Source organism: Euprymna scolopes, chromosome 30 (assembly GCF_053919585.1).
Source record: "Euprymna scolopes isolate OS-2025 chromosome 30, ASM5391958v1, whole genome shotgun sequence".
In the NCBI taxonomy this organism is placed as follows: domain Eukaryota; kingdom Metazoa; phylum Mollusca; class Cephalopoda; order Sepiida; family Sepiolidae; genus Euprymna; species Euprymna scolopes.
Window position 1 is genome coordinate 57971562 of NC_136511.1, and position 12962 is coordinate 57984523.

The following is a 12962-nucleotide window of genomic DNA, read 5'->3' on the forward strand; positions in this document are numbered from 1 at the left end:
TACAGATTAGCTATCCATCAAACTCTTCTAAAATTAAACCTGGCTTTCAATTCAAAAAATGGCCGCTAGAATAAGTGTGATATTGTTCCAATGATTCCAATGGTTCCAGCTAACAATATAATAAAGTAAGATGGAGAGAGGATGATCAGCAACATTCCCCCAAACATTTTATGGTCATGCGCTTAATTTATTGAAAATTTAAAATGCATTTTTATATTTTGTTACAAATAAATAATTCAAAGTGTTGTATCTGTTCTGATACTATAACTTGATCTTTTCGAGCCTCCATCGAGTGGGAAGTATATAGCTCTGACTGATGTTTATGCATACCAGACAGAAATAGAACTGTAGGAAGATATCAGAAAATCATAAAGACTATTAATGTTAGCAAGCAGTGCATTATACATGCAGTTACATTCTAGCAAAATATGACATAAACGGTATTTCTTCTTTCATAACTCTGACCAGTATGATTCACAAATATTATGCCAAAGTCGAAGAATCCGTTCATCACAACAAAAAACTATTTTCATCCCATTTCCAATGATTCTAACTAAAAATATATTAGACAAAGTAGGATGGAGAGAGGATGACCAGCGACATTCCAACTTTTTTTATTTTGTTACAAATAAATATTGCAAAGTGTAGTATCTGTTCTGACACTATAACTTGATCTTTTCAGTCCTCGGCGGAGTGTGGAGTATGTGGCTCTGACTGATGCGCATGCATACCCACCAGATATAAGTGCTAAGTAATAATCAATAACTAGTAATTTTTGTAGGATTAAAATTTTAAAAAGTCAATGGTCATTAATAATGCTTTTTCGTGGGAGCAAGCAACCTATGAATATTTGAGGTGTTCGATCACTACTTTTTGTCAGATTTTTTTGTTTTGTTGGGGGGTGGGGGGTATTTTCACCCCAAATAAGGCACAGTGCCACTTTGATATAGGGGCCTATTATATGGGACATAATTTGCAGGGATATTATGTAAAGAGTTGAGCAGCAAGATGTCTGTTTAAATTACACTGGAACTTCTGCAAGTCGGTAGTAAGGGAAGCAGGGACCTCGAAGGGAATTCAAAAGTCTAGCAGTCCGAGGGAAGAAACTATTAGTGTAGAAGGCTTTCTGACATGTAGGAATATTTACTGAGTAGGGGTGGGATTTTGCTGTTTGTTGGGTTTTACAAAGATTAAAATAAAAATATAATGCTCCTAAAGCTTATGTCTAGAATTCTTAGAATTTTTAATGAAATCTATTTGATTTTGATTCTAAAAAATGTCTAAAATTTAAGATTTATGGACCCTTAAAAAAAATTGATATTCAGAAAATTGTACTTAATTGCTATCTCATGTTTATGGATCCAATTCAAAGCAAATTTGTTGATAGTTGAATTTTTTCAATAGGATGTTGTGGCCATATTATGCCCCCCCCCTCTTACAAACCCCTTAAACTACAGCAATTAAAGGAATATTTATTGATCGATATTATATTTCTCTTTATCTGTTTGCCTGTCTATCACACTTTTTCTTAAAAACGACTCGTCGATTTGGCTGAAATGTTGTATGAAACTTTGTTATAAGGTACAGCAAACTTTCAAACATCATACTTTTAACTTTTCTTTCTGACGATTTCAAGTTTGTCGCTTCTTCATGCAAGTGCCTGTCAGGTTTATAATTTTTCTTCAAATAACCTTTTAGTACATGTAATAATTATTTCATTGTTCTTACAGAAGCACACTTGTCAAAATTATTTGTTGATAGACACAGCCTAGGTATTAACAAGATGTCAGGTTCATAATTTTTATTCAATCGACTTTTTAGAACATTTGATAATCATTTTATTGTTCTCACAGGGGGCACACTTTAGTCCAAAATGATTTTTTGGTATACACAAAGATTTATCCCGTTTTTATAACAGCAATAGCAGTAAACTAATTACATTTTTATTTATTTAAAAAAAAAAAAAAGGAAGAGTTTTAATAGATATATCACTTACTATAAGACAAGTAACATCTGTTGCAAAGATAATGTGCTATGAATGACATCACTGATGATAGTTTCTTTGAAAGTGGGGAAGAGGTCTTGATTTGTTTTGTTTTTTCCAAAAAATATCTTAATTTTTATAAGTGAAAATACTAAGACTAAAACAAATATGAGTGTTATGATAGACAAAGTCCATTGTTTATATAATAGTATGAAAAGACGATCTATACTTTAAAATAAGTTAAAACACGAAAAGACTTATCCAAGTAAATTGAAGAATAAAACTTAGCTTGCCTTTGGTAACATTCATTTGTTATATATTTATTTTTTTCACCCCCTTTTTTTTTTTTTGGCTATTGTAATAAATGTCCAAGATTTTTTAAGGATTGAAACATAAAAATGGTGAATGCTGAAACAAGTACAATAATGCTATATAACTATAAAGCAGATAATAAAATATAACCATTTTTTGTATAATTTAAATTTGTAAATATTTCAGAATTATTTTCAAAAGGTTTCTGCTGATTTATCAGTAATGTTTTATGTAAAAGTTATTTTTATTTATTTTTTCCTTAGAACATTGTTTCCAACAGATGATGGTTAGAGCCTAACTCAGTTGAATCCAATGTATCGAGTTGTCTTTTTTTGTTTTTCGCATTATGTGATAAACGACTGCTAAAATGTTGAATAATTTTTGCATAAATGACTGCTTATATTTTGAATGATTTTAACAAAGTTAAAATATGGAAGATCAGAAAATAATAACTTGCATCAGTACTGGTATGTAAAGCTTATTACTGCCATTAAAACACAGTAAAGTCACTAAATAATATTAATCATACATCGTAAAATAAAAAAAAAATGATACTTACCTCATCAGTGACTTTGAATACCAAGTAATAAGATTGACCCTCAAATTCTCCAACAAGACGATTTTTAAGCTTAGTAATGGCTGGAAATATAGTAAAATAACAAAGATAATAAATACATTTTCTAACTAAACTAATCCTTTGTTTGCATTTACCAGAAAAAATATTGTTTTTAATAAAAAGTTATTTTTAAAACAAAAGATTAAAAACTTGATGGAACAGAAGTAGTTTGATAGTGAAGAATAGAAAGAGAAACTTTCAGTCGAACATTTAAAACAACTTTTCCACTTTTGTCCAAACTCAAACTTTTAATAAATTTCTCATCCAATACCTCAGATAAATACACCTATTGTAAGATCAGACAGCTGGATTATATCTAATAGTTCACATCCAAGATCTTTCGATTTGGTCCTGAAATTGCATTTGTCTGCCTCCTGATCTTCACTCTTCAAATCTCCAAACTGAAAACCAAAAAAGTAGTTCTTTTGCAATAATGCACAAGAGCCGACAAATAATATCGGGGCCGCCAATATGTTGAATAGAAGAAAGATGAAGTCTAATTTAAAACAACTTTATTGCACCATCTTTGTCAACATGTAAATAAAAGGAAATAAAAGAAAAAGGGTGTTAGTAACTCAATATATGAAGGCAACAAGTGAGAAAATCCATGTTGTTAAATAAATATCCCATTTTGATTTTGTTTGAAAAAAAAAAAAAAGAAAAAAGAAATCTCCATTTTAAAACCCTTCTATTTTGTGTTATTATAATTTTCTTATTTATATTTAATTCAATAAATGTGTAAGAAAAACACACGCATTTATTGTTGTTGACATTTGTTGAAATTTTCAATTCGGTCCTGAAATTGCATTTATCTGCCTCCTGATCTTCACTCTTCAAATATCCAAGCTGAAAACCAAAAACGTAGTTCTTTTGCAGTAATGCACAAAAGCTGACAAATAATATCGAGGCCGCCAATATGTTGAATAAAGATGAAGTCTAATTCAAAACAACTTTATTGCACTGTCTTTGGCAACATGTAAATAAAAGAAAATGAAAGAAAAAGGGTGTTAGTAACTGATTATATGAGGATAACAAGTGAGAAAATCCATGTGTTATTAAATAAATATCCCATTAGCAGGAAACAATGAAGAGTTCATACATCAATGGTAGGATGAATATCCTTTTTGTGAGGAAAGGAAAAGAGTTCATATATGAGAATATGTAGAATACATGGCACAATCACGTTGACATGTTAGACTTGTTGACTTATAACATATGGCTCCTCTAACTATTAGTAAGTAATAAAATATATATATATATATAATAAAAAAAAAAAAAGAGGAAATGAGTCTATCAGCAGAACAAATGTATAGAAAATTGTTCACCAACATACACAAAAAGAATTAAAACAGCCCAGGGTTTGGTCCATGCACTGTGATGAGTTTCCTGACCAAAAAAGAGGAAGTAAACAGTGCCCTGTTCCTTTTATAATCTCCCAATCTTCCATCGCATGCTCAGCTCACCTGAGAAATGGCCTTTGATTGAGCACATTAAAAAGGAAGTTCAATGCTTGTGTAATGCCCCTCCTGGCTACAAGTAGTATATTTTGGTAATAGTATGTCATAATCACGTTGACACACCAGTTCCCGTTTGGGAATTCCAGGTGGTGTATGTGCTCTCCGCTTATCTCAAAATTGTTTCCAGTCATCCTGAACTTTTCCTTGTCATTGAACTCAAGAGAGGTATGGTTGCTGATTGAGCAACTCTTGCCTCACAATTACACACACCGCTACCATTTCAGGGGATATACATTGTTTTTCAAGATTGAATGGAGGCGATCGATCAGTAAGTCTTTAAAAAGTGCCAAGAATAATGCTAACAATTAATATCCATCCATCCATCCATAGCCCTTGAGCCCCTGGAGGGGCATAGGCCATCTACCACTTTTTGTAGATGCTTTTGTAGCGAGAAGTTCTTTTTACAGGGTGAGGGTGCTGGCCCTACGCCCAACCTTCCCAGAAGGTACATACAGCGCCTAGCCTTCCCAAATGGTCACCCATGTGGTACTGGCCAGGCTCCACGTTGCTTACCTTTGGTGACCTGGCGAGAACCGGTGTGTCAACATGACTGTGCCATACATAACAATTAATATACATGTAGTTAAATTGACAAATAAAAAAAAAAAAATGGATAAAAACATAAATGTTATGAATGAACTTACATTTAGCAAGAGTTAACTCAACAATGGGGAATTTTGAATGAAATCGAGAAAACAAGAAATTATGAACAAAATATATTTATATCAAAAATTTTATAGCAATGTAAAATATACTTTGAAAGATTAAAGTTTGGTAAGAAGTTAGAGAGTTCAGTACTCATACAGAGAATGATCCACACGTAACTCAGTGCACGCCCAGCTTTCCCCGGAACATGATGCCAAAAGTCAGAGTAAGCCGAGCATTGGCGAGAAAATTAAGCCGTCTGACGTAACATAAAGCTGAGCCAATGACAATGTAGCGCGATGGTTTTTAACACAACGCGCATTCATGCAAATTGAAAATTCAAAGCAGCAGACGACAATTTGGAAGAGGGAGAAAAGAAAACAAATTAGTAAAAAAGCACACCATTTCGTACTTTCACGTCAGAAAAAAAAAAATTAATTTTACAGCCTTAAGTGAGCAGCTGAAAACACCAGCCGGAGTCCTCGACTTGTCAAGAAAAAAAATTACTGGCACGGATGAAAACTTGTGTATATAGGAACACAGGTGCAATCTTATTATAAGAGGAAAGGTAAGCAATGGCTATGCCTGGAGGTGTCAAGCTACCAAATCCTGAACCTTTACATCAATTCAAACTGGTACCTTTTTTTGCCAAGTCTAGGTTGACAATTGCCATCATACTTAAAATGTGGGTGTTCGAGCGAGCAACACAGAAATCCAGACTGGTATCTCCAGCGTGAATGTGAAATACAATCTACGGACACCAATGGTCTGAGGAAACAACAATATCTGTTTTAATATGAAAAAAAAAAAAAAAAAACTATTCCACTCAGTTTTGTTTCAACTTTTCTAGTTGTCAGGTTTTTCCTTGAAAAAAAAAAAAAAATATTTACAAAAAAATTCTTTTAAAGTATTTATTTGACTTACCTTTGAACCTTTTCTTAAACAAAAAAATCTTTAACATTATTTATTTAAAAATATATATATATATATAGCAAAAAAAAAAAAAATATTGTGATAACATTTTTCTTTACAGTTAATAAAACTTAAAATTTAAGGTAGGTTGTCTTTTTATGTTATGCTTTTATCGGCAACGCTCAGCTTAATTTCCTCGGTGATGCTCGGCTTACTCCAACTGTTGTTATATTTTAATTCATACAAAAACTGAGACATGTACATGCAAGTATTGTGTCTTTTCTAAACAGTTCACTTCTTGTGAGTAAACAAAAAAAAATACTTCCTAAAATTGTTATGGATGGCTTTGCTCTTGACGAGAAATCGACTCTAAAACGTCTTTGTCTTTCTTTCTCATCAAATCTTTCTTGGAATTCATATATGAAATCCATTGCTCTTTCTGTTTCTCTTAAAATCTGTTCTCTATTGTTCTAAACACTTTCTCAGTACTGTTGTCATATTTGGGCTGTTGAATCTCTGTCCCATTTGAAGGTTCTTGATAAATTTCAAAAATGTATTTATAATTTGATAACCCCCACTTCACTGTAACTTCTCTCTTATAGATGTCATGTTGCTAGTCCCAGTCGTTTTTATAAATAATATTATGGCATGTGTTCTTTACAATTATCTGATCTATTCCTTGCTTCCTTTATTCCAGCTCGTCTGGCTTGTTCATCTAGTGGTTTGCATCAATTTGCTGTTTTAACACCCCATTGTAATACAACTTCTTATTCCAGTAGCTTCTTTCCAAAAAACTGCAAGGTTTTGGAACTCTCTTCCTGCTCAGTGTTTTCATTCTACCTCCAACCTTGGTCTTTTCTAGACTAAGATCAATAGGCCTCTCTTGTCTCTGTGATAATCATCTTTCATTCTTGTTAGCTCTTACATTAAGTGGCTTCATGCTTTGTTGTGAGCATTTTCATACACCTCCACTCTCCAAAAATAAAAACAAAAAAAGCATGACATATGTTATAGTTATGCATATATTATAGTCATACATATGTGATATATCTTTCTTTAGATAATCATGACGCAGGAGATTCACTTCGGGTTAATACAAAGGTTTATTTACAAAGGGGATACAAGGTGAGAGTCTGTCTCTCTCTGTGTCTCGGAACTCTCTGATTACCTTGTCTATATTATTGTATGGAGGAGTGTTGGGTCATTCCATTATAACAATATGTTAGTTATGCATAAGTTATAGTTATGCATATGTTACTGCAAGTTTCAAGATCAAACAAATCAAAGCTGATTAATCAAAAACAAAAAATACAGATTAACATAGGATTATCATAGTAGCCCCAAATTAAATGTGCAAACATACGCTGTGATGCATGTTTTTCTGGTGAATACGAATACCAATATTGCAGGTGATAGTTGCTTGGCTAAAGATCAAAGGAGGACACAGAGAATAAAAAAGATCTCTGGCCAGAGTCCGACCACCTAGGAGATATTATTTTCTTTGTTTGAAAAAAAAAAAAAAAGTGCCTCATTTGATGGAAAAGTCATGCTGAGACCGGCCATTGCAAATAAATAATGTATGAAAATTATCTTCAGATAAGCTTCTATGAATTAATTGGATGTTATCTTTGATGGATGTTTCTGTGGGCAACCTCTGGATGGTCGAATGGTGATCACACCAACAAAGTCCGGAATCAGTCAGGGGTGAAAAGATTTCAGGAGGAGATGGGAAGACGAAGGGGTCATAGCCACCACCCCCTCTCGCTCAGAGGAGGAGTAAGAGTGGGGGTTGGTGTTGAACATTTGACAGAGGCAATTGATTTTTCTGAGAGCTGCTGACACTTGAGACTTGAGCTGGTGTGCCTCTCCTGGTAGGTTGTGTCTCTTGGGAGTTCTTGACTGAAGGTCTGTGTCAATGGGGCCTGTGTTTTGGTCTGGAAAATGCTCCCTCTGCAAGTCTGCCATTCAACCTTGGGAAGGGGAGTACCATTTGTAAAATACAAAAAATAAACATTATTATTTGTTTATAAACTGAACTTATGGGATTTGTTTTGGTTTCAAAGATGACTGGATCAGACAACAATCTGGGATCAGCACAAGTGGGATGATATGACCGGAGGAGTGAACACATGAGGCCATGTTCATAAAAGTAGACCTGATTGATGGTACAAATTTAACTTTTAAACTTTAGAGTGAAGTTTACTAGCCCAGGGCAGCCGGCGTTGCTTGGTCATAAAATATACTTAAATATATTTTAACAAGTTAGAAAAGCATTTCATCCAAAGCATGAAAATTGTTAAACAAAATGTTTTTACTATAGGCTTTAAAAATAAAGCTACAAGATTCAATTTGAAATTTATTTATCTTCAAAGTGTACTTTTATAAATTTTACAAAGTAAGGTATAAAAATTTAATACCATACTTTGTAAAATGTATAAAAGTGCACTTTGAAGATAAATAAATTTCAAATTGAATCTTGTAGCTTTATTTTTAAAGCCTATAGTAAAAACATTTTGTTTAACAATTTTCATGCCTTGGATGAAATGTTTTTCTAACTTGTATAGTATCTTTTTAAGATTATATTTTATTTAATTTATTAATTTGGATAAAAAAAACGAATGTGGTTTTGTATGTATTTATAAAAACTCTCCTACTCTCTATTTGGGACAGGCTCGAAGGTGCAGTAAACTGCAAGCTAAACGGAGGCAGAATGAGACAGGCTCGAAGGTGCAGTAAACTGCAAGCTAAATGCACCCAACGGGATAGACACTGAGAGAGGTAGCAGGCGACCAAGAAAAGAGGGGGGGACGACAGGTATAGAAAAACCCAGTTGTAAACAAAAGAGAAATAATAAAAAGGGAAAAAAGGGAGATAGGGCCAGAATGGTACGTGCGAGGGATACTTCTTTTGGGCAAGGAAGCTGTAAACGTTAATTGACCATGACAGCCTGATACGTGAGTGGAAGGAAGCGTACCAATGAAATTCCAATTTACAAAGCGACCATTGTTGGCTGCTCCCTGGTGGGTAAGTGGCCTCTATTGAAAAGACACGTGGCCTTTGTGGAATTGGATTTGGTTGACTTTTATGATCCCTCAAAGTTAATTGAATGAGACCATTCTGGTTTTAATGGCCCATCACATTCCATTAGGTACACACCGGCTGAGATTGGTGGTCCACCTATTCTACTCGATTGCCAACAGAAGAAGAAACAGCCCCTTTTTTGGGCATAGGCCACCTGGTGAAGATTTGAGTGACAGCGGTTCTGGCATCCTGATTGGCTAAAGGGCCAAATGAGAGAAAAAGAAGATATAGTTCCCGCCCCCACAATATAAGCAGCGAGTTTTGAGCGCAAGACACACAGAGACTGACAGACACAGAGGGACATCTGCTCCCCTGGGCTCGAACGAGCGAAAAAGTCGACCACCTCATCAATTGACCCTGCCATGTAGTTTTTTAGTTTTTACCGAAAAAGAAATAACTTTGCAGTTAACAAACGGCCAGTCCCTAACTTATTAGCAAAGTACAAAATGACGATTGTAACCTTTTATGAATAACAAGGAATTTTGAATCAGAAAAAAAAACAAATATCGACTTGTCTTTTTAATTTGTTTAGCATGATTGCAGAAACACTCGACGAGTCTCTTTCAGGTACTGGCCGCTGACATTCTCATCAAAAGACACGAAGACCAACGATCGGGGAGCGTTCCACCACTAGACGACACGCGGGTGACGTAAGTGTCACAATTTCAGTTTGTATTTCTCTTCACACTACAACTCATTTTTGCAACCCCCTCTTTCTATTATTACAGGTCTGAATATTCTCTGTTTCAGTTTGTATTTCTCCTAATACCACAACTTTTTTTGCAACTCCGTCTTTGTCATACATGTCTGAATAATGAGAAAATCTGAATTTTTTTAACAAAAACTTTAAAATAACTTTTTTAGATTAAATTTTTTTAAACTTCTTTCAGAATAGAAAATCTTTACAATTTAATAGGGAACATATTTCATATAGGTTTCATTAAAAATATTCAGTAGATAACGAGAAAAATAGAAATGAAAATTTCAAAAGGAGTGTATAACTGGTTACGCTCAATACTAGTCCTTGCTAGCGAAAGTCTTTGTTATTGTTATTCTATTATTATTATTTAAAACATTTTGTGTCCTGCTCTTTTGTGTGAGGACTAATTTATGCAGATTTTGTATTTATCATTACAGAGCCAATTCTCTATTGAATATATATAAATATACATATAATTAAACCACTTTGAATTTGTGCATACGCAGAAGTAATAGGAATATGTCAGCACGTTGAAATGAATATTTTGCATTTCAGCTTGCCAACATTTCTGTATGCATCCATACAAAGATTTTACTCGTTATAAACAATCCTTGGTGTATGATTACTATTTCCTGTTGTATGACCAGTATTTTAAAGGTTTATCAAATAGATATTTACAGACAGACACACACGCATACATATTTAGGGAGTTGAGTTAGTGCTTTTCAGGCACTCCCTAATAAAATAAATAATTCCACACAAGCTACTGAATAAACGAACAAACAACTTCGTAAAACTTAACAAGGAAAAGGTTTATTGAAGCAAGGGTAAGATGCCAAAAAGATATAACTTAGATAAAACTTATCTGCCTTTGCCCAGTAGTTATTCCCAAGAGGGAATGATCGATACCAGTGTAGGCAGAGAGGGAGAGTGAGGAAACAATTCCGCTCTCTTTGGCGTCTGGCTGGAAAAGAAGGAGTTTTTCTCATCCGGAATGGAAGCAGTTAGAGTTCCTTAGTGGGTAAGGAAGATCGCTGCGCTTTGCCTCTGATTGGTCAGTATGTGCCATATCGCACAGTAAGAGGAGGCACTGATGCACAAGAAAAAGAGTTCTATTTGTTTCTGCTACACATACATCTATTGTTTGTTAAATATCATTTAAAATGATCATTAACTTCCTGACCAGAAAAATGTTAAAATGTTAGTGATCATCTAGCTCAATACTTGCGCACAAATAGTTATCGCGGAATTTAATAGAGAGGGAGATTATTAACTTTCATTGATAAATTATGTAATTTTACATTTGGACGCTCTCCCCCTCCTAAAAAAAAAAAAATAAAAAATATTTTCTTTTTTTTTGGAATAAAAGAAAAATGCAAATTGTAAAAACAAAAAACAAAGTTTATCCTGTTTGTCGAACATTCGGGTAAAATAGATCATGAATCGGCAATTCAGTACTGAAATTTTTAGATGACTATTCTACATAATCATGCTTAGTTTTTTTCATCAGCATACGACAAAACAAGTAACCATTTCTTTTATTACCAAAATAATCGTCATTTTATTTGTTTCAGAACTTACTTGTAGATTTTAGATATTTTCTTGTATTGCCATTGCCTCATATTTTTATCGCTTTCCTATCGCCAGACACTCTTTTTCGTTGTTGACCCTCCCTCCTTAAACAGATAAAAAACAACCCAATAACACTTTATCTATATATATAAAAGCGAAAATTATGTATGTATGTATGTATGTATGTATGTGTGTATGTTTGGATGTCTGCTAAAAACTTTCGACAGACCCGACGAAAATTCACAAACTCGGTATCACATCAAAGCTCCATCCTTTGCTTGAAAAATATCGAAAAATTGGCCAAAAACGTTAACTTTTTCACCCCGAAATCGACAATTTTCGACAGGGAGGGGGGGGGGTTTGAACAAAAACGGTCCTCTTGTAACAATGACCGATTCTACGCATGCGTCAGATGACGCCGTGACCTGATTTACTTTAAATAGTTGCAAAACTGAACAAATTTCATGTACGTCGTGTTAGCTCAGTTGGTTAGCGCGATGGTTCATTATCTAAACGTTTTGGGTTCGAATCGTGGTGTGAGATGTTTTTTTTTTTTTTTTTTTGATTTTTTAAATTTAAATATTGAACCAGTGTTATTTAAGCCATTTTTCATGTAACGTTCGTTTTTCTGCTTTTTTTTTTTTTTTACTTTGCTTATTCTTAGCGACATCCAAAAACACCGGGTACCCACCAATTTTTTAAATTTTCATATCGAAACAGGCTTATTTAAGCCATTTTTCACGTGTTCTTTTTTCTATTTTCATCGTTCATTTGCCTTACGTTAGTTTTTTTTGTGTTTTTTTTTAGTTGTTTGATCGCCGTGTAACGGGGAAAACAGAAACTGGCTTCCACAACTTGACATTGTCGCACCTGCTAATTTTGGTTTATAAACGTCAACTTAACACACTTATCCATTCATCTCTTCCCGTGGTCAAGATGGTTAGGTCGCAGGGTTTTTTTTTTCATTTCCTTTCCACCTTCGCATCAAACGTTCGGAGTTCAAGCCTACCTTTATACTAAAACTATTTTTTTTCTTTTACACCTCCAAACAACCGGCCAACGTTTTTTTTTTTTTTAACACCCCCCCCCCCCACCAACACACACCTCCAAACACCCGGGAAACGCCGGGTACCCCCGCTAGTCTAAGATAAAAGAAAAGTAAAAACTGGGGTAGCCAACGAGAAATTATAAAAAATCTAAAATATTTGTAATATTAAAAATAAAAGTAAAAACAATATTGTAAAGTACAGAATAGTTGGTAAATTATAAAAATAAAACCACTGATTTTATTTTTACAATAAAATTGAAAAAAAAAAGTTCTAGGAGGTCCAGATCCACGCTCCCAGGCTTTGTCTTAACCCTTTGAGAAGGGGTTAATTTATTGCTAATCGCATGAGGCGTCCCTATCGGAAAATGCCGATGGGGTTGCACAGGCATTATTTTGCAGACTAGTGTGCTCAAATCCAACTTTCTGACCCTTGTGTCACATCATCTCATCGAGAGAAGGAGATAAAAAACTAGTACAATTGCACAAATGGCATAGAGAGAGAGATTACTATTCAGAGCGTAAAAAAGACTAAACGTAACTTTTTAGTGAAACTTTAGCGACCCTGGTGTCTAACT

The 12962-nt window shown here is 34.0% G+C and overlaps 1 protein-coding gene across 1 annotated transcript in view; it reads right to left on the reverse strand.

Moving 5' to 3' along the window:
- LOC145254821 (uncharacterized) overlaps positions 1–12962 on the reverse strand; it is a 128657-nt gene that overhangs the window by 102090 nt on the left and 13605 nt on the right. The window contains exon 2 of the mRNA XM_080113649.1: positions 2856–2935. Within this exon, the coding sequence (XP_079969775.1) occupies positions 2856–2935 (80 nt within the window). The remainder of the gene's footprint in view (positions 1–2855; positions 2936–12962) is intronic.